This window comes from Pteronotus mesoamericanus, unplaced genomic scaffold (assembly GCF_021234165.1).
Source record: "Pteronotus mesoamericanus isolate MK-2021 breed Mesoamerican mustached bat unplaced genomic scaffold, CSHL_Meso_final contig_101, whole genome shotgun sequence".
Classification (NCBI taxonomy): Eukaryota; Metazoa; Chordata; class Mammalia; order Chiroptera; family Mormoopidae; genus Pteronotus; species Pteronotus mesoamericanus.
The window spans coordinates 12,209,613-12,236,744 of NW_026555001.1; the positions used below are offsets into that span (position 1 = coordinate 12,209,613).

The 27,132-nt window shown below is 53.2% G+C and overlaps 1 protein-coding gene across 1 annotated transcript; it reads right to left on the reverse strand.

The window, feature by feature from the left end:
• Positions 1 to 810: 810 nt before the first annotated feature.
• Positions 811 to 27,132, reverse strand: EHD3 (EH domain containing 3). The gene is made up of 6 exons (XM_054568240.1): positions 26,361 to 27,132; positions 16,969 to 17,145; positions 13,027 to 13,124; positions 4,619 to 5,031; positions 3,790 to 3,954; positions 811 to 1,422 (listed from the first exon to the last, which is right to left on the reverse strand). The coding sequence occupies exons 1-6, from the start codon at positions 26,585 to 26,587 to the stop codon at positions 895 to 897; spliced, it is 1,608 nt and encodes a 535-aa protein (XP_054424215.1). The 5' UTR covers positions 26,588 to 27,132; the 3' UTR covers positions 811 to 894.

The following is a 27,132-nucleotide window of genomic DNA, read 5'->3' on the forward strand; positions in this document are numbered from 1 at the left end:
GACTTTGGGAAGGTCAAACTCTGAGTCTCAGACTCATTACCTGAAAAATGGGGGGGAGGAGACTAATGCATACTCCCTTGGCGGGTGGTGAGGGCCACGTGGGATGAAGTCGCCCTGGCATACAGGAGGGGCTAGATAAGTGTGAGTCGAGCCCGAGCATCCACACATCAGAGGCCAGGTAGAAAACACACGAATCTCACAAGATCTGCAGAGTGAAACCACCTCGACTGGCTTTGAGGAGAGGATGACAAGGCAGTTTCTTTGCATTCTTTCCTGCCAGTTTTCCAACTCTCTTTCCCTCACTGGGGTTCTTGGAGATGAAGTGTCAGTGGGGTTCAAAGCCAGGCTTGCCGAGGGAGACAGAGCCTGAGCTGGGGGAAGGACAGAGTCTAGCGCCACGTCTCTTCAAGGCTGGAACCTGGCTCCCCGAGGATGCCTCTTCTCCCTGCCCGTACACCTCTCAGCCCCAGAGCAGATTTCAAAGTAGGAAGCCAAAGACGGAGAGAAAGCTCAGAAAACAAAGTGAATTGCCTATTAAGCCAGAAGTTTTTCCATCTGTCCTGAGTCCAGGGTATCTGGAGGTGGGCGGGCCATCTGTGGGCAAGTGAACTAACTGCCTCTGCAGAAGATAGGGGAAGACGGAAAGGAGAGAGGGCTAGAGACCGAAGCTTGAGAGCTGGAGTCCTGGGCGTGCCCTGTGCTTCTACCAATGCTGACAACTTGTGTCCAAACAAAGATCAGCCTGGAAACCTGGGGATCACGGATCCCCCTCATCTGAAGTGCGGTTCTCAAGATCTGTGCCCGTGTGTGTGTGTGTGTGTGTGTGTGTGTGTCTGTGATTGCCTCTCCCATTTCCTGTAACACCTGCCCGCTCTGCATCTCCCCCTGCTCCCATCACTCGGCGACTTTCCTCTTGGATGGGGGCAGGAGGTGGGCGGGCAGCTCGTTGGGCAGCTCATGCCCCTCCAGCTTGACCTTGATGAGGTGGTTGGCCAGTGCAAACTCCTCGTCATCCAACATGCCGTCCTTGTCGATGTCAGCCAGCTTCCAGATCTTGCCCAGCACACTGTTGGGCAGCTTGGAGCGCACCATCTCCTTCTTGGCATTGGCACCCGTGATCTTGCCATCCACGGGTGACAAGGTATAGAAGATCTCGTCGTACATGGGCTTGTCCTTGGCCACGACCCACTCGGTGTCATCGATGCCCTCCCCGGCCCCCTCCCCGTAGCCATGCCCAAAGGGGCCGTGCAGGGTGCCCTCGAACGCTCCACCCTTCACCATCTGGACGGGCCGCTGCGTCTCCTCCTGGCGCACCAGCACCATGAGCTGTGCGATGTCGTGGGCCAGCATGTCATCCACCACCTCCAGCAGCTTGCTTTTCAGGGGCTGGAATTTGCTGAAGTCCTGGGCCTGCAGCTGGTCCTGGGGGGAGGGGAGAAAAGAAGGTGAGGGTAGAAGTCGACGGAAGGAGCTGGGGAGACTGCCTTCTACTAATGCTCGGTTGTTCACAGTCCTTTGGCCTGGAGGCTAAACTGAACCACATCATAATTATAAATGATATGAGAGAGGAGGAGGAAAAAAGGCTCACTGTGTTGATATTGGACTTTTTCAGGAGAGAGCAGGACAGTTTCAGGGGCTGGGAAAGAAAGAGATGAAGCAGGTGGGTCTCTCTCCTTTAATAAGGGTTATACTTGAAAAACACTGAAAGTGCTTTTCCTACATTATGTTATTTGCTCCTCTATTGCCCTTCTGAGGAAGGGAAATCATATTCTATCCCCCTTAGGGAAGACAAAGCTGAGGCAAAGGCAACCAAGTCATCAAAGGAGCCAAGGGGCAACCCCAAACCAGCTGTTCTTAATCAGGATGCCCATCGGAATTACCTGGAGAGACTTTTCAATGATTGGCTCCTCTCTTGAGGTTTCTGACACAGCAGACCCAGGCGGGCACGCAGCTTTTGTAAAAGCTCCTCTCCTGGCCTTCTGGGGACACCCCCGCCACACGGTAAGAGAAATAAGCTCCACTTTGTGTGTCTTTGTGACTCTGAAAGGTCCTGAGTTCAGAACACCCAGTTTCTCCTGGGCCTTGGTAGTGACAAGGGGAGAACTTTCTGCTCCTGCTCTGGCCCAGGTAATAGCAACCTCAGGACACTGGGCAGAGGCCAGCGCACAGGGGATAGTCTTGAGGACAAGCACATCGAGTTCACTACAGAAAAATTCCAAAAACACCCACTGCTACATTTCAAGAGCAAGTGTTAGCTTGGGCGTTTCTTACCAGCCTTCAAGGACAGGCTGAACCAGGGCGGTGGGGGCGGGGAGAGGGCAGCAAGGGCAGGAGCGGGCCAGCCCCTGGGAGGTCCCTGGTGTCTCTGTCCACAGCCAGGTGTGTTTGGTGGGTTCCCAACCCTGGGTCCCAGTATCGTCCAGGGCACAGTGGGTGTGTCCCCCACATTCCCCCAAAGGACAGCCACGTACATGATTGGTTTAGCATGCCTAACAACAGCAGGTGAAACAATTTATGCTGTGAAAGAATTCCTTGCATTACAAAAGGGATTGTATAGCCCCTTTCAAACGTCATCATCCCAAATGTTTGTTTACAGATCATTAAATTCTTAACAGAAAGAGAAACTAAAAGTTGACATGTTCCAGGCCACAGCTGACTGAGAAACACAAATTATGTTAAAGCATTTCTCAAATTAGTGGCTGGCTCATGCTACATGTTTATAGGAATGAATGGATACATAAAAAATGTGTATTCTGAATGTTTATTATTTTTTTTAATCAGATAGGAAACTAAAATGCCTATTTGGGACTATAGGGAGTTCTGGATCAAAGTTGGCAGCAAGAGAAAAATCAGTATCTCTGCTACATCTGCTGCTATTTTTCTCTAATTCCCCAATTTTTAAAAACACTATATTTTGAAATAAGTACAGAATCATGAAAAGTTGCAAAAATGGTACGGATAGGCAGGTTCCCATTGCTCATTGCCCAGCTTCCCCCGGTGGTGACGTCCTACATAACTTGCTACTTCATTTCCAGGATAGTCTGTACCAGGCTCTGTACTGAGTACCTTGTAGATAGTATCTCAGGGATGCTCACAACATCCGTAATTGGGTGCTTCTGGAGCCTCAGTTTATAGACAAAGAGACAGAGAATCAGAGAGGATTCAGTTAGTACAGCGAGGTGGCTTCTTGCTTGGACCGTGGGGACAGCTCCTGGCTTTTTTACTAGAAGTCTATGTGACCCTGTACTCAGAAAACCACAGGCAATTAATTGCAAAGGTTAATTACCTTGGTAAATTTCAGTTAGCTGATGTGTATAAGGAGGGTGCAAATGCCTCCTAAGAGGACTGCTTTGGGGAAGAGCTTGAGAAACAGTGTGTGACGGTCCCTGGCTCAAGAGAGGGGCCCCCAGTGGGCTCCTAAGACGGCAAGCTCCTGTGCAAACTCCTCATGGCGTATGCCCCTGGTCATTCCTCAGGAGGGACTCGGAGGTAAATACAAGTACTTGAGTACCTGGAGAATCTTCACTGGGTGATATGATGGCTGTGACTTGGAAAGGTCATAAACTGCAGGTACCAAGCCCCAAACACCATGGGACACGCTGTCCCACTGAGATCGCTGGGGCTCCCTATTTCTCCCCAAACTCAGATATGACACCTGCTGGGCCAGTGACAGTCGAGCAGAGAGGACTGACCTATGGCCATCTCCCTGGGTGGCCTCCTGCATTCTTAGGCTGCTCAGCCAGCTCATGTGACACTGTCCCTTGTCCTAGAGCCCCAGGTCCTGGTTACCTGCATCCTCTTCAGGTTGGGAAAATCCCCAGGTGAGATCTGGTGCTCCCGCTCGATCCGGCTGTAAATCTCGGCCAGGTTGTTCACCAGCTCCTTCTTCTTGTTGTCCTTCCCGAACACGGAGGGCATCTCCTTCTTCAGAGAGCTGATGATGTAGGCGTGGACCTGAGAAACAGGGCATCGAGACTGCTTCAGATCAAGGCCTCGATTCATTCCGTCCCTCTCGGTGGCTCTCACCCATCTCTTCCCATAAACCCCTCCTCCTCCTGCTCCTACTTCAGAAATAGTTTCTATCTCCACCCTCTTGCTCTCTCACACTGCTTGCAGCGCTGAGCTGTTTTTCTAGATCTCATGGCAAAGGTGAGATTGTGGGGAGGTTAAGGTCAAGGCAGTAACAGGGATGGCAACACTGGAGATGATGTTGATGAGGAAGACAAAAACGATAGCTAATGTTTGCTGAGCCCTTCTGAGGATACAGGCACGGCGAGAAGGCTTTTACATCCTTTATTCTACTGTATCCTCCAATCTTTTTTATTTTATAGGCACAGAAACAGGCATAGAGAGACGGGGGGCCTTGCTGGGGTGGGGATCACACAGTGTGTAAACAGTGAAATTCAGCTCCAGTCTGGCCATCTGACTCCAGGACCTGTCATCATAACTGCCACACTCTCCTGCCCCCCGGCCACCAGTGTTGGCACAGCTGATGCTCATGACACAGTAGCTACAGGACATATTCACATGGACAGGCAATGCTCAGGGCTGCAGGAAGCTCTTGCAGCTGGACCCCCAAACCCAAATATGCTGTCCCACCCCCCAGGGGAAGCCTCACCTTGGCCAGCCTGGCTCTCTTGATGAGGTCATTGAGCTTACGTAGGGCAGCGTTTCGGGGCAGACTCTGGATGTCTTTGAACAGGTCCTGCTCCTCAGCCTCAAAGAGCTTCCGGTTGTCGGGGATGAGAAGCGGGTGGGACCAGAAGGAGCCGATGTAGACTCGGATCACTTCTGGGGTGTTCACGATCTTTCCCAGGGACCACATGAGAGCCCCATACACCCGCATCAGCTGCTGGGTCTCGATCTGGTCGGCCTTGTTCAGCACCACCCGCATCTTGTCCTCATGGTTCTTGAGGGCCTTGATGACTTCTGAGAACTCATCAGAGATGTCCAGCTTATGGGCATCAAAAAGCAGGATGATGCGGTCAACCCGCTCAGCGAACCACTCAAGGACAGCGGCAAAGTCATATCCTGCCGGCAGAGAGACAGTCAGGGATTTGGGGCACAGGTTACAGTTTTGGGGAGAAGAACCAGGTGCAGTTGAAATAACACCATTTTGGGAGTCAGTTCTGGGTTCAGATCTTGACTCCTCCGCGATTTTCACTATTCGGCCTTGAGCAAGTCATTCTATGTCTCTGAGTCAGTGTGTTTCCATCTATCAGTGGGCATACTAATAGTACCTAATTAATAGAATTATAACAACGAAATACACTTGAAGGCCAGCATATAGTAGCTGCTCAATAATTGCTAATTATAATTAACATCACTATTCCTATTTAGTTTTTTCATTCAAGGAAATGGACCTTTCCATTAAGGGTCAGGGCCCAGGAAAGGGCTTTGGGTGCCAGGCTCTGCCCAGTGAAGAGGTAGTGACATTGTTAGTGCCACCTGGAGACGGTCACATGGCGACTCAGCCAGGACCACCCTGCTTGTAGGAGGCAGCAGAGGGACATAGTACCTAACTAGTTCTCTAACCTCAGATTCGATGCTTGCTCTGGCTGGCAAGATGTTTACATCATGACCTCAGTTTACCCTCACAACACCCTCTGACGTAGGTGGAGTGAGGAGTACCATTCCCACTTCCCAGAGAGGAAACTGGGGTACAGAGATGAGGTGAGAGTCAACCAGCCAGCAAGGGGTGGGGCCAGGGCTGGACCTGGTCGATGGGGCTCGGAACTCCCTGCAGATGCCATGAGGGCAGCCCTGCAGCATTCTTCTCCCCCTCCCCTCCGCTCCCCTCCCCAGCATGCAGGCCAGCCAGCGGCTCAGGGGGCCCTGTGTATTCCCCTTCCAGGTGGGCCTGCAGCCTGCACCTGCTCTCCTGCTCAAAGCCCTACGCCACACCAGGCATAGCTTCTGGCTATTTTTAGTCTTCCCTTTGGCACAGCCCCGGAGACTGGCACACTAATCTCCCAAAGGCAGTCTGTCAGAACCGTGGGCAGGAAGGGGGATGGGGGCTCAGAAAATCAGGATTACCTCACCCCCCTCCCCAAACCTCACCCCAGGAAACAGGCCACGGTTTTGCTGCTCTGGTGCCTGGAACCAGCCAGCTGGCCCTTCTGGTAGCTGGGGAGGGTGGCAGGGCTCTGGCCTCTGGCATGCTTCTCAGACCTAGTCCCAAATCTGGCCTGACAAGGACCGTAGCTGGGGTGTGCAGGCCACGGGGAGGGCAGCGGGGAAAAGCATGCTACTGTTCCCTCCCCCGGTACAGCAGACGTCAGCCCTGGGCCTCAGCACACCAGACACTCAGTGTTGGTCAGGCAGCCAGCGCAGCCAGCGCTGGGCACTTTACTGACAAGGAAATGGAGGCTCAAGGAGGGTGAGAGACGTTCCCAGGGTTATGCAGCGGTAGGGTCAGAGCCAGGACCAGAAGTCAGGTCTTCCAACCCCAAGTCCACCACTGTAGCTACACCTCCACAAGCTGGGGAAAGCACAGGGGCCAGAGAAGCAGCAGGAAAAGAGTCCCCGCCCCCACCCCACCTCCCATCTCTCTTCATCCCTGATGGCACCAGCCATGCAACAGGAGGCTTGGGCTGTGGAGGCTTGGAGGGTGGTAGGGGCAAATCGCTGTGATCCAAGTTGGGCGGACAGTGACAGCACTAGGTCAGTGCTGCCAGAACAGGATGGCCCCCGGCCCGTTCCTGTCCCCATGGCAGGGTCAGGTGCCCCTTCTCATGGACTCAGGCAGATGCATGCCTTTCTGGTCTCCCGTGAGAATTGTCAGGATGAGTCATCCCCACCTTCCACACACACACGGGGAGTTGGGCAGGGGCCTGCCCATCCTTCTGCGCTTGCGCTGTTCCTGCACCTGGCATGGCGCCCTGCACACAGTAGCGTTTGATCAGCCGTTGCTGAACAAAACTGAAATGTGAGTCATGTTCTGCTTCTTACGTCCCAGGGACAGGAAACAAGTCATCCCTGGGCCTCAGTTGTCTGGTTTCTGAATTGGAACCCACCAGACCCTGCCATGGGGTTGTCGTGAGGATCCAATTTTAAAAAAAGGATGCAGGTGCAACTGCGTGTGACCTTGGCTGTTCCTGTTGCTCCGCCCCCTTTACAAAGAACCTACAAGCTCCAGTTTCCGTGAGAGGGGTGTGCTCTGAAGGCAGCCCCTGAGGAGCACTGGCCTGGGAAAGACCATCTCTAGTTTCAGCCATTAACTTGCTGTGTGTTGCTGGCCAAGCAGCCTCCCCTCTCTGGTTCTTCCTCTCTTTGCCTGTCAAGCCAGGGGGTTGGACTGGAATGTCTTTGAACTTCCTTTCTCGGTTCACAATGCCCTGCTTCTAAGGCCGGAGGTGTGACGGTGGAGAGTACATACAACAAAATGGATGAAGAGTAGATGGAAGAAAGAAGACTCAGGCCACCGTCTTAAACAGGCCCCACCCTAGAAAAGCAACCCCTTGGATGTGGGTGCCTCTGTGAAGACTGCTCCTGCCTGAGGACAGCAGGTGGCTGTCCTTTTCAGGGTTTTGTAAGCACAGAGGTCTCCTATTTGTGCTCCTCCTCTTGCAAAGTCTGCAGGCTCCAGCAAGCTGCTATCGAATTGCAGAGTTAGTAACGTCAGGTTCTTTCTCCCAGGGGTGGCTGCCGGGACCCTGAGAACCAAGGAAGGACTCCATGGGCCTCCTGTAAGCTCAGCCTCCTGCTCTTGGCTATTCAGAGCCTAGCAGTCCCCAGGATGGGCATGGTATTACTCCTTGGACTCGGCTTATGTATATCCAGCAAGGGGAGCAGCTGAAAGGCATGTACTGGACCCACTAAGGAAAAGGGCATGGGGCCAGCTCTCCCATTTATTTACTGCATGGCCTTGGGCAAGTCTGAACCTCAATTTTCTCAGCTGTAAAACAGGGATAATAACAACTGACTAATGAGGGGCCAGTGGAAGAGCTGGGGCAACAGGCTCTTATTGCAGAGGGAGGGTCTGCCCTAGTGTCTGGGGTGAACAGGACACCCCAAGACAGGCCCCGTTTCCCTTGCCCGTCCCAGGACTGGCTCTCAGACCCCACAATGGGAGCTCTGGAGCACCTGCAGCAGCCCAGCGGCTCACGAGATAAGATACGGGAACGGGTGGGGGAGATTCAAGCCCCAAGAGGCAGAGAGCAAAGCTGCCTTCCTGGAATTGCTTACAGCAGGTCTGCTGGCTCGAGAGGTCTGGACCGCAGGCACCTGGCCCCGAGACTGGGCGGCCTGCAGGGACCTGGGGCTCTCCCCACTGGCCCTGGGCTCTAGTAAGCTGGAAAGGAAGATCTCTAAGTACTGCCAGGCAGGAGAAAATCAATGAGACAAACAATAAGCAAGGCAACTCCTTACTGGCCCACTGGCTTCCTTCGCAGTCTGAGGTGATGTGCACAGGGCAAGGCACACGTTTCTTTGTATTTTCAGCTACATAATCTCATTTGAACCTCATAACTGCATATGCTAGGAGGTGAACAAGGCATACACATCTAACAGGGAAGGGAGAGGGAACAGAGAGGCTAAGGGGCTTGCCCGAGCTCACACAGCCAGGTGGTGGCAAACCTGGAACTAGAACCCAGACACCCGACCCTTGCCCACATTCCCTTTTTGCTCATAGCCACGTGCCAGGTTGGAGCTCAGAGGGCTGAGCCCTCAAGCCAGGCACTTGCTTGTGGCGGGTACAAAAAAGGTCCTGTCCTGCCCCCAAAAATCTCTTTTAAGATTGGATATTTTAGGAAAAAAAAAAGAAAGGCATCCATTTCTACAATGTGGGAAGAATTGAGATGGCAATGGGGAACCAATGCCACACTGCATGCCTTCCAGAAGATGATCAGAAGGCTACCAGCAAGCTCTTGTGCAGGGCATCAGGACCCTACCGCTCTGTCCCAGTGTGTGAGGCCCACAAAGGCACGTGCACGTAGCACGTGGTCTGGGGCCCAGGAGGCCCCTCAGTGAGGGTGCAGGGACGGACCAGGGGTGTGAGGCTGCGAGGATCGGCCGAGACCCTCCAAGGTTCCCCAGGGAACACTCGTACCTGAGTTTGCTCTTGGGCCTCCTCCCCGCCTCCTTCCCGGGCAGGTCGTGAAAATGTGCTGAAAAGCACTAGATGGGGAATGATGAGGCCAGAGTTCCCACTAGAGTTTTGGGACCTGGGCCAGGTCTCTACCTGCCATGGATCTGCTGAGCTCACCTGCACAGGAAGGGGATTCCTGGGAGGGAAGTGAGCTCCACAGCCAAGGGGCTGCTTTCCTAGGGCGGGGCCCATGGGGATTTCTAGCAGAGGAGCAGCCAGGAAATGTGGTTCTCAAGTGTAAGGACGCGCAGGCTTCCGGAGCCCACCCCCTTCTGTGGCTTCCTTGCTCCTTCCCAGTAATGAGTCCTGGGCCGGGCACATCCTGTCACTTCCAGGAACAGCCTCCCTGCCCCTCTGCTGCCCACCCAGTGCATCTTCATCCAGAGACAATCGCTGGCCCGCGACCTCCCAGAGTCAGGTTTCCGGGTGTCCCCCGCTTTCCCCCTCCCCTCAAAACACCCACCCCAGGCCTGGGCAGAGGGGCCACACCCTGAGCAAGGACCACACTTCATCCAGCTCTGGCCAGGGGTCTGAGCGCTCCTTCTTGTGAAGCCTGAGGTCCGGGGAGCCCTTGGGAGCAGCTCACTTCCCAGCATGGAAGCCCAGCCTCATCGGGGTTGGTGCTGTCCTGCCCTGGGCTGGCTGAAGGGAAGGCAAAGGTGCCTCCTCTGCGCTGTGACCAAACCTGGAGCTCTGAGGGCCCCCGGCCGGAAGCCAGACAGAACGCGTTTGGTTCCATGCGCACACTTGTGTGGGGGTGTGGATGTGGGGGGGGCTGTGGATGTGGAGGGAGGTGTGGATGTGTGGGTGTATGCATATGCTTACGTGTGTATGTGTGGGCACATATGTGTGTGTGGGTGTTTGTATGGATGTGTGGGTTTTTACACGTGTATGTGTGGGTATATGTGTGTGTGTGTTTATGCGTGGTTCATGTGCGTGGGTGCATGGGTGTTTGTGTGGCTGTGTGAGTGTTTATATGTGTAGGTGTAAGCTAGAGCCTCCAGGTTCTACGGCTCTGTGAGGAAGGCAAAGGAGGGACTCTGCATACTGGAAACTGTCCTCATTCGGGGCCCCCCTGGCATCTGAGAGTGTGCAACTCACCCCCCCAATTTTCCTGGTCCCTTTGGGGAGCAGAGGTTGGCCCTGCCCCAGGCCTGCGCTGCAGTGCCGGCGGCCCAGCTCCTGGCTCCCAGTTTTCAGCACAGGCTGCTTCTGCCAGCGGCTGCATTTATAGTCTGGACTCAGGAGAGCAGACAGCAAACCGGCCTGGGCAGCCACTCAAGAGGCCATCACTCCTCCCAAAGGTGGGGCTTGGTCTTGGTCGTGTTAGATGGGAATGGACAGGAAGGGCAGGGAGACAACTGAGCACCCAATTTGCCTAGGGAAGCCGCTGAGGTCTAAAGATGAAGCGGGGAGAGGGAGGTAGAGGAGCGGAAAAAGACCAGCCTGGGACGGGAGCTGGGGAAGGCAGGGGCTCCTGAAGCAGGGCTGCTGCGTCGAGCTGCCCCGCCTGGGCCCTGGGGCGGCAGAGCGGGTGGCCCTGGATGGCAGAGAAAGGGAAAGCAGGGAGCTCACGGAGATCCAGGCCCAGCTGATGTCTGCGTTTCCATTACCATCCACAGACCTCACAAGGTCATTTGATGGGTATCATCAGCCCTTGTTAACATGGGAACACACAGGCTCAGGGAGAAAATGCAACCTGTTGAGACATACACAGGTTCTAAAGCCCCATGTCTGCACTTGCAGTCCGGTGTCCTGGGAACCCAGGACCCGCTGGCCAGGCTGCTCTGGCCTTGCAAGTGCATGTCCACTTCCTGCCAGCAGCTCAGATTGAGCAGGCTGGCTCTCCTGAGCCTTTCTCGAGGAGATGCAGGCTGCCCGTGTGAAACAGTAAATCCCCTTTAGGCCTCCACTCAGGATCAGCCCAGGTGAATCCTTGTGGGGGTGGCGGTGAGGGTGGGGGCTGGTGAGGAGGGAGGGAGTGTTTCGGGAACTTACTAGAAGCCAGACTGAGAGCCACCCAAGCTTCCCCTCCACAGGGCCCCGAGCAGAATGCCAGGATATTTACAAAGGGCACAGAGACCAGAAGAGTCGGGAGACGCCCCTCTCTTCCCAGGACTGCGGGTTCTATGGCTTAGACTGATCAGCTGTCCCCACCCTTACCCGGCTGTACCATCATACAGCCCAGAGTTAGGAAGCGCAGGCCTAGGCTCCCCTTCCAGAGCGGCACTTCTGCTGACATCCCACTTTCACAGACGGGCTGCCAGTTACATGAACTGTTAACACAGCTTCCTCCTGACTCGCGGCCTCCTTTCCCCTCTTCTTCCCAGACAGTGACCTCCTCAGTGAAATGGGGGGAGGGGCAGGGTTTTCCTGCTGGAACCTGGTCCACAACAAGGTCCCTGAAGGGCAGGCTCTGTCTCCCTTTGAGGACAGACTGGGGGTCATGGGGCCCGTGAGCAGACTGCTGACCCCGGGGGCTCTCCCTGCTTTGCCCCCAGCCAGGGCTGGCCGTGCCCGCTCACACAGGCACGGAGGACGCCAAACTGCAGAGTCTGATGCCTTCGAGCTGCTTTCTTCAGGGCAGAAAGCGAGGCAGCTCGCAGGAGGGCAGGACAGTAGCCCCGTTCCACAGCGGGGCCCGCACCCAGGTCTTGCCAGCAGTACTCATCAGTACACAGCCACTGGGCGCTGGCCTGTCGCCTGTGAGGCTATGGGGTTTCCTTGAGGGGCCTGTGGGGAGTGGGTGCTTGCCCTTGCAGGCCACGTCCCTGGTGGAGGGGGCTTCTGAGCCTCCTGCCACGGTGGCATAGGTACCGGCAGAACACACCTTGTCTCCGTCCTGGCTGGGCCGTAGAGCACGGAGCTGTGGCTGTGCAGCGGGGAAGCAGCCCGTCAGTCACCTAAGGTCAGCTGAGGGGAGGCGAGAGTTCCAGCCCAGGGAACTCTTGCCAGCCCAAAGCCTTTCCTTCCCGGATGCTGACTTCCGAGTGCTCATTTGGCTCTAGCCCAGCTCCCAGCTCCAGAATCGGGTGGGTGTGGCTTCATCTGCTTTTCTTGCCAGAGAGGCAGCACAGGGCGCAGAAAGGGTTGGGGGCTACCCAGGGCACACAGCGCGCTGTGGCAGGAGAGGCTGGGGTGAGGAGCCAGGGGCAGGTGTTTTTAGCTTTTAAAAGCATCAGTCTGGCTGTAAAAACTGATGATGATGATGGTGACGATGTACACCACTTCATATTTACTGGGCACTGCTATGTGCAAGGCAGAAGCTTTTTTATCTGTATGATTTCTTTTAATCATCAAACAACCTATATGGTAGAATTATTTCTTCCTATTTTACAGATGAACCAACCAGAGCAAAGAAACCTCCCCAAGTTCATGTTGCCAGGAAGTGGCAGAGACAGGTTTTGAACCCTGGCAGTCTGGTGACCTCCTTTAGTGAGCAATTACGCCATATCTGTCTGCAGTGAACAGTTTTCAGTGTGCTTTCACATACCAGCCCCCAGTGCCTGGGCCCCAGAGCGAGCACGCTGTCATCCTCACGTGGTTGAGCTGAAGTTCTCTGCATTGCATCTGCCTCCCCTGTGGAGCTGCAAGCTCCTGGGGGCAGGGACTGCAGGGTCTGCAGAAGCAACCAGGGTCTGGCCCTCGATAGACGTGGCATGGAGAATGAATAACCTTGATGGGGGAAGTAAGGCAGATACTAATGTCTCCATTTTACAGAGGAGGAGACTGAGGCCAGCTGTCTCCTGAGCTACAGTGGACACAAAGTCAGCTACTGACCCCTGCCTAGGATGATTCTGTACAGCACACAAGGCAGCACCGGCTCATCAAGGGACCGCAAGGCCCTGGGGGCCTCTAGGCAGGTATGGTGGCGAGAGAACGTACCAGAAAGAAGGCAGCACGGAGCCAGGGCCAAGCCTACCAGGCATCTTGCTTACCTCGGCTGATCCTTTGCTTCTCCCCGGAGAGGATCCCTGGCGTGTCGATGACGCTGATGCTCTCCAGCACGGGGTTGGGCAGCTGGGCGCACACGAACCTGCGCGGGTGAGAGGGAGCCGCAGTGAGCCCTGTCCTCTCGTTGCCTCTCATGCACCCTTGTTTCAGCCGCACGCCTTCCCTGCCGTGGGGGCAGAGGTTCGGAAGCCTGGCTGCCCTCCCATGCAGATGCCCAGGCGGTGGTCAGACTTAGTCCCAACCATGGGCCCAGGGCCTCTATGTTGAAGAAGCTCCCTGGGTCCTCCTGGGCAGCTATGGTCTTACACTGTGAACCACTGCCGCCAGGGACATCACAACGTCCAGGCCTCCAGCCCTGATTCCAGGGAACCCAGACTGGAGAGGGAGGAGGCATGTGCATGGCCAACTGCAACATGCATGTGACCAGCACCCTGAGGAAGGTCAGGTGAAGGCTTAGGGAGATCCAAGGTGGAGAGGTGACTTCCAGGGACAGCTTTCTGGCCTTGATGAATGGGTCACACCACCTAGAGGCTTTTGTTTGGGCCTCGAAGGCCATCCCAATATCGTATTTTGCTATTAGGATAGTGGTCAAGCCTTATTCAAGGAAACGTGTCTAGTGCCACATCCTGAAGTCTCAAAATATAAATTGGTAAACCTAACTTAGATCTTTCTCGCTTCAAGCCTTCTTTCTTATATGTCATTTTTGGTGATAGCTAAAAAGGTGTCTTACTCTCTCTTGGGTATATTATGTGAAATGGCAGAGATGTAGGACATGCAGAAAAAGGAGGGCTTCACAGAGGAGGCAGAACTTGAACTAAGACTTCAAAAGATAACCAGCATTTGCCAGGCAGACAGGAGTGCGGGCGGGAAGCAGCACGCTCTGCATGCATGTGTTTGTGGGCACGTGTGTGTGTGTGTGTGTGAGAGAGAGAGAGAGAGAGAGAGAGAGAGAGAGGATGGGTAGTGAAGAGAAGACAGCATTTCAGACTGAGATAAAAGGTGATGGTAAAAGAGCAGTGTTGTGGGTTGAATTTTGTCCCCTAAAGAGATCTGTTGAAGTCCTAACCCCCAGGGACTCAGAATGTGACCTTATTTGGAAATAGGGTCTTTGTAGATGTAATTAGTTAAGATCATACAAGAGTAGGGTGGGCCCCTGATCCAATATGACCTGTGTCTTTTTTTAAATTAAGTTTATTAGGGTAACATTGGTCGATAGCATTATGTAAAGTTCAGGTGTACAACGTTATAAAACAACACATTATGAGAAAGGAGACATGTGGAGACGGGGACGTGCACAGAGGGAAGGCTCCATGTAAAGAAGGAAGCAGAGGTTGGAATTATGCCTCCGCTAGCAAGGAACAGCTGCGGTAACCTGAAGAGAGAAGAAGTGAGGGAGGATGCTCCTCTAGAAACTTCTGAGGGAGCACAGCCCTGACAAACATCTTGGTTTCAGACTCTGGCCTTCAGAACTATGAGATAAGACCTTCCTGTAGTTTTAAGCCAGCGAGTGGTAATTTGTTATGGCGGTCCTAGGTGTGCAAGTAGGTGCAAATGCAGCACAGAAAGGAGAGAGTGCACCCACCATTCGGGGGTCAGGGCAGGGGACACATTAGTGAGGTGGGAACAGGAAGGCTGGAGTGGCCAAAGATGAGGCCAGACAGGGAAGAGGTGGGGGCCAGATCACAAGGGTCTTGAAAGATACATCAAGAAATTTGGATTTTTTACCGAGGGCAATAGAAACCATTGGAATGCTTTAAGCAGAAGAGTGACATGATCAGATATGATGGTTGTCAGTGTATCCAATTTAGTTCAACAAATATTTAGGGGGTGCTTGCTACATGCCTGGCACTGTGCCAGAAAATGGGGGTAGGACAGTAAGTGACATAGCCCCTGTCCTCTCGAAGCCCATGGTTCCCATTATGCCTGAGGCCCAGCCACACGCTGCTCCTTAGGTTCCATGGCACACGCCAGGATTCTCAAATACATCCCGTATTTTGCTGAGCTGGGTTTCTGTTGTTTGGTGACCTGGTTGTCATGTGCATGAGGCTGGTGTTTGGGGCCAGGGTCGTGGATGAGGCAAAACCCAGGTCAAGCACATGGAGTAAGACGGGCAGGGTGATGATGATGGACCACCTGGTGTTAACAGCCAGAGAAAAAGGGGCCACAGAGCAGACTGGGGAGGGCCTGGCCAGGGAGGCAGGAGGAGCGGTGGGGGAAGGGGAGGGTGGAAGGAGCCCAGTGCTTATGATCACTAAGAGGTCACAGGGACCTTCACACAAGAAGCTGCGATAGGGTGAAGCCACATCCCACAGGCTGGGGGACAGGAAGACACAAGGGAGGTGAAGCCAAGAAGCTTGGCTTTGGAAAGAAAGAGAGAGAGGGGGTGAAAGTTAGTAGGACCTGCTGTAGGGTTTTCTAGAGGAGGTATTTCCGTGTGGAGGGGAGGAGCCAAGGGCGGGTGAAGTACAGGGTGAGACAGGAGTTAGACCTTGTGAGGAAACGAGAAGCCACAGCTCTCTCTGCAGCCTGGTGGCGGGACGTGAGGGCAAAGGCAAGTGAACTTGTTTATGGACAGATTTTAAAAAACCAACTAGATGGAATCCAGGGACATTGGTTCCCATTTTCTCTAGAAGGGGAAGTGAGGCCTCTGCCGAATGAGGAAGAGGTTGAGGTGACTGGAGAGCACTTGGGATTCCCACAGAGAAGGGTGGGGAGCTGATGAGGGACGTGACACAGGCTGGCTGAGCTGTGGTCCTTGTAATGGACGTGCCTGGCGGATCCCCAGCCATGGCCCGTCTAAACATCCACTGTCTCAGCTGCTGAATGCACCTGGAGAAAAGCACAAAACTTCTGAGTTCTGGCCACAGGGTTTCTGCTCTAAGCCATATTCTCTCATTCCCCTCTGCCTGCATTTCTTTTACAGTTTTGTATACCTGGAATGTTTTATTTTTTTAATCCTTTCAGTGTCATTCACTCATCACTGAACACCCATGTCGAATCCACACGGGCCGCATCAGTGCTCTTGCCTTGGAGGAGTAGATTAGTGTTATCCCATTTTACAGATGGGAAAAGTGAGACACAGAAATAATCTTTCTGATATCCATGGTGCTATTTGCTAGGATTTGAACCCAGGTCTGTCTGAAGCCAAAGCTCATGGTCTTTTCCTTTACTGTAAATATCTCCAATTAGAGAAAGTAGTTAAAAAATTTTTTTAATGCTATACTCATGCAAGAAGGGGGTGTGGTTTTATAGAAAAAGTGTAATCAGGATGTATTTTAGTTAAATGGAACAATTGCAGGAAGTCTGGATCAGCCTACCAAGCATTCCCTAGAGCTTTCTTCATTCAAATCATTACAATGACCCTGCTGTCTGCAGGCTCTTACTTGTCTCAGAGGAGGGGAAGTGACCTGTCCAAGGCCACTCAGTGAGTTTCATAGGAAAGTCAGTGCTCAAACTCAGGGCTTCCATCTTAAGTCCAGGGTTCTTACCACCAAAGTTTGTTACCGTTTGGTACTTGCACCTAGGTATGCAAGTAGGCAGAACCTAGGTATGCAAAACAATGTCCAGGAACAAAGAAAAACCTTCCTCTGCCCCATTCCAGCTGGATGCAAATCCCCTCTGTAGTACAGGCAAAGGCTGGGAATGTTCTTCACTTTTATTGGCAGGAGGTGCCGATCGGGGGAATGTGATTCCACTTGCCACGCCTTCCCCTGCTCTTTGGTCAGGAGGACTCAGCCTAGTGTTTGCAGCCCCCGCACCCCTAATCTATGGGGATGGATTCAGTTACATTCCCAGCAAGTGAGGGACAATCAAGAGAGACTCTAGGTATGGAAAAGGCAGTGATCCTCCTAAGACCCTGTCCTTTACCTTCTCATACTCTGAGAAGAAAAGAGGACAGTCAGGGCCTGTGTTTCCTCTGCACTCACCTGTTCAAGAAGGCATTGCCAAAGGCGTTGAGCTTCCGGAAGGGTTTCTTTGGATCCACCACCAGGGCGTTCCCGGGGATGATCCCCTCCACCTCGCCCTGCATCACCGCAATGAAGGAGTCGGTGGTCGGCTCGGGCCCAATCCTCATGCCAGGGAAATCCTGCTCCAGCAGGTACCTGGCGGAAGGAAGCACAGTCGTGAGGCAGGGGCGCTGCTGGTAGATCAACACTGTGTGTCTACCACGAGGCAGGGGACGACGTGAGTCATGGCAGAAGGCCGGATCCAGAGCCAGGAGATTTCGCGGCTAGACGACTGCAAAGATGCTGTGGAGGAGGTGGGATTGCAGCTGAACTTAAAACGCCTAATCTGTTCTTCTTGGTTCTTATCTTTCCTCCTTGCTAAATCAGTAGGAAAAAAACAAAGCAAGGTTTGGGCTCAGAGCTAGAGCACGGGTTGAAACTGCTACACAGAGTATTGCAGACTTCACAACTGCAGGTAACCTGCTGAAGGACCCGCGCAAAGGCATGGCTAGAATGAGACCATCTGTGGATTATGCTAGCTTTCCACAAGTCATTATTAATTTCTCTGGTTAGCATAAAAATACCTTTAATATAAAAATAGCTCATACGTGAGACAAAAATACAACCAGCGCGAGAGGTACATTATGAAAAGTAGATCCCCTCCTAGATTTCTGGCCCACTCTCTAGGTGGCAGGTCCCTTTCTTTGCTCTTCTCCCGGCCTGAGCAGTGAGAGCCCAAGGCCATCTCCCTTCAGCATCACTCCCTTTAGAAGTCAGGGGTTAAGTCATATGACAAGCCAGAGAACGAAGAGAACAGCTTGTAAGGACAACCAAGCCCTTCAGAAGGAGGTCAGACCAGCTTTGAGCCCTAATAGCATGAGTCTGAATTCAGGGGAGGAGCCCAGAACTGCTTTGGGTTGGGGATGGCCAGAGGAGAGTCCCAGGGGCGCCTTCCAAGACCATGATGGACGAGGAGCTAAGGAATGTAGTGACCAAAAAACACAGACCCATGGGGTGAGCCCTGGCTGTGTGCTGAGAACCTCCTAGCATTTGAAGGCCTGCGTTCATGCTCAGAGGGAAAAGTAAGGAGAAGAGAGGCCAAATCAGAGACTGTCAGCTGGGGAGGGAACCTGGAGACCTTCTGGATCAGTGGCCCTCAGCCCCAGCTGCTAGGCAGAGCTATTGTGGAGCTCTACCTAATGGCGCCTGGGCTGTGCCGCCTCCCCACCCCACCGGAGGTTCGGACCCATTCACTCCGAGCTGGGGCCCTGGACATTGGTCCTTTTTAGGAGCTGCCTAGTTGATCCTAATGTGCAGCCAGGGTTGACAACCCTCTTGTTTTACTGATAACATCACTGACACTCAATAGCATTTCCAGGCATTATACTGGTCGTTTTGGGAACATTATCTCCTTTGGGTCTCATAGCAGCCCTTCGGGTAGGTATTGGAGAAACTGAGGCTTAGAAGGGGTATGTGACTTTCTCCTAAACAGCTGATAGTGGAGTTGAATCTCAGACCTATATCAGCCTAACGCCAAATCCTTTGCTCTTTGCCTTCTACCTTGAGGAAATCACCACCAGAGAGAGCTGGTCAAGGAGGTCATGGCGGAGTCGGGACCAGGGGCCATGTCTCCAGAGCTCAAGTTCTCCGCCCATCCTGTCCCTCCCTGAGGTGGGCCTGGGGCAGTGGTCCTGCTCTGTCCACAGGGTGGTGGCCAGGGAGACTCGCTGGGGTTTCTTCTGGCCTGTGGACAGCCTGCTTGTGCCTCTGAGCTGCTGGTTTACTCTGTGGTTCAGGCAGTTTAAGTCAGGTTGCTATGGGTCCTCCCCAGGGAGCCAGGAGAGAAGCTGCTGCCCCAGGAGGCCACCCCTGCCACACACGGAGGGTTTCACATTGCCTCGGGAAGCCCTTCATCTCCCTCCAGGAGCCCGGCCCCACAGCCTGGGTGTGAAGGCAGGATTTCCTTCATGAGAGGACCATACTGAAATCTGGCACTCGGGCTATGGATGAGGCTATATCACAACAACCGTCCACTTGGACAGCATTTCCTGCTTCCTCAATGGCTTTCTCCTTCAGGGCCCCCGGGAGAGGCTGGGAACCTTAGCAGCCCGCAGTCAGCAGACCTGCTTTCTTTAACCATGAGGGATGTGCTCTTCAGGGGGTCCTGGGCCTCTGTGAACCTCAGTACCTTTCTCTATAATGTGGGGGCATAAAAATTCCAATTTATGAAGCACCAGGCACTGTTCTAGATTTTCTATGGATTAGCTCATTTCATCTTTCTTTCTACTCGGAGGGGAGTATGATGATCCTTATCATCTAATAAGTCCTGATAAGAAAACCCACCTCATAGGGTGTCTGAGGATTACTCTAGACACAGCCCTGCCGCACTGAAACCAGCACCTGGCATCGCGCTTAGCATCCCGTTTTAAAGAGGGGGAGACAGCAGTTAGATAATTTGCCTCAGGTTATGGAGTCAGTATACAGCTGAGCTAGCATTTGAACCTGGGGCTTGGAGTTGAGAATTCATGCTCCTAACATTTACTGTGTCCTTTCCTGCCTTAGGTCTCCCCTTGACCAGGAAATGTAAAAAGGCTGAGCCCCATGTGGGACTAGGATGAGGAATGGGACAAGAAGGCCACAGGGGAAGGAGGTTTGGCTGGAGGCTGTCTAGGGTTGGGGCCTTGGGGGAAGGATGAGGCTCTGACACCCACAAACCCAGCAGTGAACTCATCTCTGCACGCCGCTGCCCTCGGGGTTCACGGCGAGGCCTCCGTGAGTGGGGTATGGTATGCGAAAGTTGTTGCTATCGTGTGACAGGGCAGGCCCCAGGCCCACTGGCTCTGAAAGGACATTCTTGGGACTTAAAAGTAGTAAAGCCGGATTCCCCTGGGAAGACGTTTCATGAGAATCCACACCATGCCTGGGAAAGCCCATCTATTCCGTCTGTGTGCCCGGAACACCTGTCCCAGTGAGCATGTGCAGAGAAGCCCTAAGCGGGACCCTGGGGGGGTGGGTGGCAAGTGTGATTCTGAGACGGGGCGTGGGAGGTGGTTAGGATCAAAGGCTTGAGGGGAGGCTGACAGGGAGAGAAGTGGGGAGAAGCGATTCTGAGGCAGCCTGAACAGGGCCAGAGCGCAGTGATGAAGTATCCCGCTGACCCAGCCGTCTCAGATTCCATCCCTGAGAGATGTGCTGTGCTAGCAGATGATCAAAGAAACAGTGCCGCTTCCCAGCATAACAGAGCCACTTCCCGGGATGTTCTGGAGCCGCGGCCTGAGTCTGCTTGAGCAACGGCCCGGAGGCTGCGCCTGCTGTCCTGCCCCGTGGCTAAACCCATGTGATCCCAAACTTGCTGACCGCACATGGGCCTGGAGAAACAGAGAGTCCAGTAAAGCCACCAGCACACCCAGGACACAGTGGGGCCACACAGAGAACTGGAGCTGGGTAAACTGGGAAAATTCTCAGGGACATTTGGGTATGGCTTGCAGTACCGAGTGCCCCCTTAACAAAGCTGCCACTGTGTCCAGAAAGGACAACCTATTGACGGATCTCATCACGGCCTCTCTATGGGAAGTGATACAGATCGCCTCTGTTGCCAGGCGAAACTGTTCCCACAGCGGCAGAAACAAAGGAAAGTTCATTCAAGCCTGGGTAGGAACGGCTGAGATGAGGACACACAAGGATAAGGAGGGACCGCTGAGTGGCAGGTGCTGTTCTGGGACCTCTACCCAAATTATTCCACCGAGTCGGTCCTGCAAGCGCTGTGGGATGGCAGCATTACTGCAGTTTTGCAGTGGAGTAAATTGAGATATAGGGTGCCCACGATCATGGCCGAATGAAAATACTTAGCAGCTTTAAGAGCTAAAATAAGTAAATACTAAAACTGTAAAATAGGTGTAAGAAAGTCCGACACAATTGTGATTTTTTTCCTGCATGTTTTCTTCAGTAAACTATTTCATGAGGTTTTCCTCATTTTGTATGCATGCCTGTGTGTGTGTGTCCCACTTGCTTGGCAATCTGAGCATGTGGTCAGCTTCACTCGGTGACCTAAGCACCCAGGGTAAGGTGTGCAGCCAGGAACCCTAACTCCGCCTGCTCCCTTCTGCGCAGCAGCAGGGCCCCCTCAGGCTGCCACAGGGTCAGCGCTCAGGGCAGGCACGGAGGGGCCGGTGCTGCCGTGGGCTGGCTCAGCCGGGCAATGCACCTTCATGAGCGCTCTTCCATCACAGACATGACCTTGGACATGTCGCCCAATAGTCCCCTGGCTCAGTTTCCCTGGTTTATAAAATGGGGATAACACTTGGTTTCTAACTATAATAGCCAAAGGGACAGCATGAAAGTTTTGATATGACATCCATGAGTTTGGGAAAAACAAAGGCTACACCAGACATTTGCTCATATTGGCAGAGACCATAATTAGAGAAAACAAACACCTCGTTGTTGTCTGTAAGTACTCAGTGCATTTCTACACAGTCTCCAAATCCAGGCTCGGTGCCTCCTCGGTGAAGCCTAAACTAATTCATTCTGTCATCCCAAACCTGACACCCTTCCCTGAGAATGGCCAAGCTCTTAGTCTGCATATCTTTACTAGACTCTAAAGGCACATAATACTTTCTACCGTGTATTGTAGGTATTCGCGTTATATCTTTGGTCTCTCAAAGCCTTGGGTACTTCAGCTTTAAAACAGAGTTCACACAATAATATACTTGCCCTGTCAGCCTTGCAGGGTTTTAGGGAGACACAAAGTGAGGGAGGAGGTGGGAGACTCCCAATGGCAGAGTTGAGGTCTGAGTCAGCCCCTACTGTCCCTGCGGCATAGCAGCCTCTGCCACGGGATGAGGGGACCCCAGCACGAAGGAGACCAGTGGCCGCATGCTGAAGCCTCCTTGGCCTGTCCACCCCCCAGCACTGCCCGCCCAGGCTCCTCCTCCAGCCCTCCCTGCACACACTTCCCCTCCCCATGCATCCCAACTGTGGGCAGTGGACAGGGGCTTCCCCCTCCTCCTGAGGTCCAGCCCTGAAGCCTCTGCTTAGGGAATTGGCTAGAAAGAGGTGAAGAAATGATAAAGCCCCAAGCAGAGCGCCTGGAACAGAGCTGAAGCGACAGTGGTTCTTTCCCCTGCTAACCCTGAGAGTGACCCTCGGAGGCTGCCGTTACGGTTCACATGATAGAGATAAGCAAACTGAGGTTCAGAAGGGTTAGATCTTGCTAGTGAGGTCTCTTGGTTAGGATCTGCTGGAGCCCGGATTCCGCTGCACAGGCCGCGCTCTGTCCACGGCCCGGTCTCCTGTCAATGGTGATGAGAGGGAGCCCTTTCTCCAGAGGTCCCGCTCCCCCCCAGTCAACGCTCCTCCTGATGACCTCCATGCCCTTGACTTTCAAGGCAGCAGGTGGACCCAGACTCACTTAGGGACCAGCAAATGAGAACGCTGACAGGAAAAGGATGCCATCCTGAGATGGATGGTGATGCTATAATGAACAGGGTGAGGCCTGGGCGGCGGTGATGGGAGATGGAGCGGCCACAGGTAAATGCTGAGTCACCTTTGGGGAGCACTCAAACATCCCCCGAAGAAGTGGCGGAGGTTGAGAGGGTCAGCTGAGTAGCAGCCCCCACTATGTGCTCATTCTTCAGTGTCCATGTCATGCTATACAAGGGCCATGGGACCCTTGAGATGAGCTCAGACCTCCCTGTGCAGAGAGGGAGGCAGCTTGGCTCCAGCAGCCCAGGCCTGAGACCCGACCCCAGTCCCCTGCTTGGCCCACCTTACGGCTCAGGAGAGCACCGGGCCTCCCTCAGCCCCGGGCGCAGCTGGCTATTCACCTCTGGGACCAGGGGGCCAAACGGTGCCAGGGAGGAGGGACCGGAGGCTGCATGCCAGCAAGAGGAAGAGTGAAGGGAGAAACAGAGCAGAGGCTGGGGCAGAGGCTGCCGGGGCCGGAGGGACACAGAGCTACTGTGCTCCGAAGAGGCAGCCTGTGTTGGAGGGAGCGGCCACCAGGCCCATTTATCGTTTGTTTTATTACTCTGGGTTGCCGGGCCTTAGGCCAGGGAAGTTATTTCAGGCAGAGATCATAGCACATTAATTAGTTATTAGAAGAATGTCCTTTTCTGTGTGTTCTTCCTGAGAAAAGAAATAGACCTTGCGGCAAGTGCATGTAAGTGAAAGTGGGCGGCGCTCTAGGGGCCGAGGCCAAGGCCAAGGGCCGGCGAAGGAAGAGGCGAGTCTTTGTTCCTGAGAGAAAGGTCCCTCACAGGTTCAGGCCAGGGACGGAGGGGACAACCATGGCGCTTAAGGCAAGAAGCAGGGATGGGGGAGGGCGGAGCGGAGAAGGCAGCCTGAGATCTACGCCCGGCACGACCTAGCTACTCCAGCGGAGCCCTGGAAGGGAGTGTGGTACTAACTTACCCTCATGCAAAGCAACTCAGAAATATGACTCTGAATACTAAAATTGAAAAGTAAAATAAGTAAATAAACAGAAACAACTCTGTATAACCTTTGGCCCAGTGATTTTGCTCCTGGGAATCTCTGAGAACACAGTCAGTCTGTGGAAAAATATTATGCACAGAGATATTCAGAATGATTCTACACTAGCAGAAAAATTAGAAACAACTTAAAATATTCAAAAGAAGTAGACTGGTCAAATGAATAATTGCATACACATACCGCAAAATGCCACAAGTCTCCTAAAAATAGTGCTTACAGAGATTTTTTAAATTTACATGAGGAGTGCTCATGCTGTAAGTGAAATAAATCAGCATACAAAATTACATTCTGATGTGATCTTAGCTGTGTGATACAATAGCTAAAAATATTGGAAATATATAGTTTTATAATAGATGCGAATGCTATTTAAAATGGTTCTCCTTGTGTTGCGGGATTATTTTTCCTCCTTCTATGTGGGTGATTATTTTTCCTTCTTCCTCCAATTCATTCTTCTCTGCATTTTCCAGTTTAGAGAAAATAACTGTTCAGTGGATTTAATGAGAAGGAAGGAAAATATGTAATTTGGTTTGGGAGAGCTTCCCTGTGCTGCAAGCCCTCCCACCCTGCTGGCGCACTCTCCCTCAGAGAGAGACCGCTCTTGGTGCAGGAGCTACATTCAGTTACTGCCATGAGTGGGGAGAGAGAACTCTTGCACTCTGAGGATAAGAAAGAGGAGGGATCTGCCTCTCCCAGCCTTCCTGTTTCCCTCAGATAACAAATAATCAGTGGCAACTCGACCCTGCCACTTTCGTAGACCCAGTTAACAGCCAGCATGACTCAGACAAAGCTAGGAGAGAGTCTCAGACAAGAGGCGCTTAAACCGGTCTGTTGCTCAGATAGTCTGCCCCGCAGGGACACCTACTTTTCCCCACTTCCCTCCCATTTGGCAAACCAATACCAGGAACCTCCTGTCGCTGAGACCGCAGGTGAGGCCCCCAGGAGCAAAGGCACAGCTCTAAGGGCTGGTGTTATAGGAAGGAGATGCTCTAAATTACCAAGGTGTGTCCAGAGGGCCAGGGAAGGCTATGTAAGGGCAGGAGCCATCTGTAAAGGGCCCGGACTTCCTGTGGGGCATAAACCAGGCCAGGCAGAGGATACAGACTACGATGAGACTTTGCACAGAACCCAGGGATATCTAGAGTGTCTGTGGCGGCAACGGGTGTTTAATAAAATAAAGGAGATGGATTAGATCCGACTTCTCACCCTAAAGTCCAAGGTGGTCCTTGGGCCCATGATATTATGTATAAATTTGGGATTATGTGCATTAGTAGGTCCATAGCTTTCATCAGATTTTCAAAGGAGGAACTGACCTTTTAAAAAGTTAAGACGCAATGGGTGAGATTCATACCTAAGAGCTCTTGCAGTTCCAACAATATAGGAGATCCAAAAGCCAACTAGCCCATCTACCTCTTCCCTTCCCCCACCTGGGCACCAAACTTCTTCAGAAATCACTCAGCCTCTCCAAGCTGCTGAGGCCAAAGCTATCCATCCAAGGGCAAACCTGATTTGGTCTTCTGTTCAGACACAACATGTTAGCGTGGATCATGCCCCACTTCTAGAAGGCTTGTGTTATAAGCTTGGCATTAAGAGAAAATTTGTATCTAGAAAACCAGTAACCAGACTGCCAACTTTGCTGCTTTTCTTGCCAAACAAACAATAGTGCTCTAAGTGTTGCAGGTACTCAGTCAAGGAATGGAAACAGGAGCACCCCTGTTTTAAATCCTGCAAGAGATGAACACCGTTGACTTTTTTGGGCCATGGAACCCAACACTACACTGTAGGAGCCTGATTCTCAACACAGAGGACCACAGGCAGCCTCAACAGCTTGACGATGGCTGTAAATGAGGCCAAGGAAAATGGGCTGGCCTTGAAGGTTGTGTGGACTGAGGACTGGAGAGAAGCCTGTCTTCTAAAGATAAGGATTCTCTTCACTCTAGTGGACAATATGTGGGCCTCTCTGAATGCAGGGTGGACAAGTTGACTTCTTGAAGATCCCTCCGGCCCAAGGATTCTGTAACTCATGGGACCGGATGACTCACCTTCAAAGTTACAGGCCTGTAGCCAAGCATCTCCTCCCATGCATCTAGGACCAGCATCCTGAGTTGGCCTCCCACCCAGCGAGATGACTGGACAATGCGCTTAACCTCTCTATGCCTCGGTTATCTCACCTGTCAAATCAAGGGGCTGGATGAGACAATCATCAATGCTCTGTCTACCTCTGAAAGAACTTTAATATTATTACTTAGCCAGTAAGATCACACAAGGGAAAAAGATAAAAAACATTTTGTTTCTGGAGACTGCTTCTGTCCAGTGTCCAAGAGATATATGTAGGAGCTCTGCTCAGAGAAGGAAAATGATAAAAGAAGGGCAAGTCACACTACCAGGCGTGGGGGTGGGGGTGTTGCAGGGGCCCTGGCCCACCTCTTCAGCTGTAACTCTAAAGCCCCCATGTGAATGGTTGAAGGCTTTAAAAGGCAAGGGAGGTGGAAATGGACATAAAGGGCATGTCCCTTAAAAGTGAGGGTATAAGACACCCCCACAAGCATAAGGTACTCTTGGGACCTGGGAATTTCTCACTTGTGCCTCCTAGGCCTTGGTTTCACCATCCATAAAATGGGAACAATAATAGGATGGCTCTGAATTTTGACACTCCAAACTGACCACCTGAACCAAGGCTCTAAGGACAGTGGAGAGGCACTGGGTAGGATGGAGCGAGGAACCACCAGTGAAATAGTGGGGTAAGCTTTGGACACGGGTGCACGGAAAATTTCTTCAGAGCCCTCAAAGGAAGAGCGTACCCAGTCTGGAGGAGGCACCAGGAGTGAACGGGGAGGCATAAGCACTGGGCGGCAGGGTGGGGTTGCCCGGGCCCTGGGTTGGCTCACCTGATGAAAGTGGTCTTCCCAGTGGAGTACTGGCCCACCAGCAAGACCATAGGCTTGTTGTCGAAATCGGCATCTTCCAGGGCGGGCGAGTGAAACTCGTGGAAACGGTAATGTTCTTCCAGAGGTAGAAGCTTGCTCTTGTAGAGTTTTTTGAGCCCCTCGCTCACAGTCTGGAAGACCTCAGGGTCCTTCCTCCTGCGGTCGTCGGAACCCAGCCAGCTGAACATCGCGGCTGCTGCTCACCCCCAGCGCGCACGCAGCCCCGGCAGGAGGGCGCGAAGCCCTGTGCCCTGGCGCCCTTGGCTCCCCGGGAAAGATGCCCCTCAGGGCGTGCCCGCTGGACTCAGAACCGCGCTGCCGCCTCACTCACCGGCGCTCTGGGCTCAGCCGCACCATGACTGGAGCTCGCGGCTCGGAGGTCCCTGAAGCAACGTCGTGGGGCGGAGAATGAGCTCTTCTCAAGCTCCTGCGACCAAGCCCAGCGCCTGCTCATCCAGTAACCACAGCCGGAGGGAGGAAAAATATCGGGGCTGGGCAGGAAGGTTGCGATCTTGGAAATTAAAGTCAAACCTGTAATTAAACTGCCAGATGCTGGGGTCTGCGATCTGCTCCCCAGAACACCCCTGCTCTGACCCAGCTACAGTTAGGGGATGCTTCAGCTCGGCTCCAGCCCAGCCGGGTGGCTCAGGAGATGCCACGGCCTTGCCCAGCCGGCGGACAGCTCAGCATCCGCATCCGAAGCCCGCAGCCCCCGGCATGGGTTTAAATGCCA

Bases quoted from the DNA above. Each gene is read 5' to 3' on its own strand.
- EHD3 (XM_054568240.1), bottom strand. From the start codon at position 26,587: ATGTTCAGCTGGCTGGGTTCCGACGACCGCAGGAGGAAGGACCCTGAG. The intron at 13,125-16,968 runs GTGAGTGCAGAG...TCACCCGCGCAG, and splicing joins GGCAATGCCTTCTTGAACAG to GTTCGTGTGCGCCCAGCTGC. The intron at 3,955-4,618 runs GTGAGGCTTCCC...CCTGTTTCTCAG, and splicing joins AGAGAGCCAGGCTGGCCAAG to GTCCACGCCTACATCATCAG.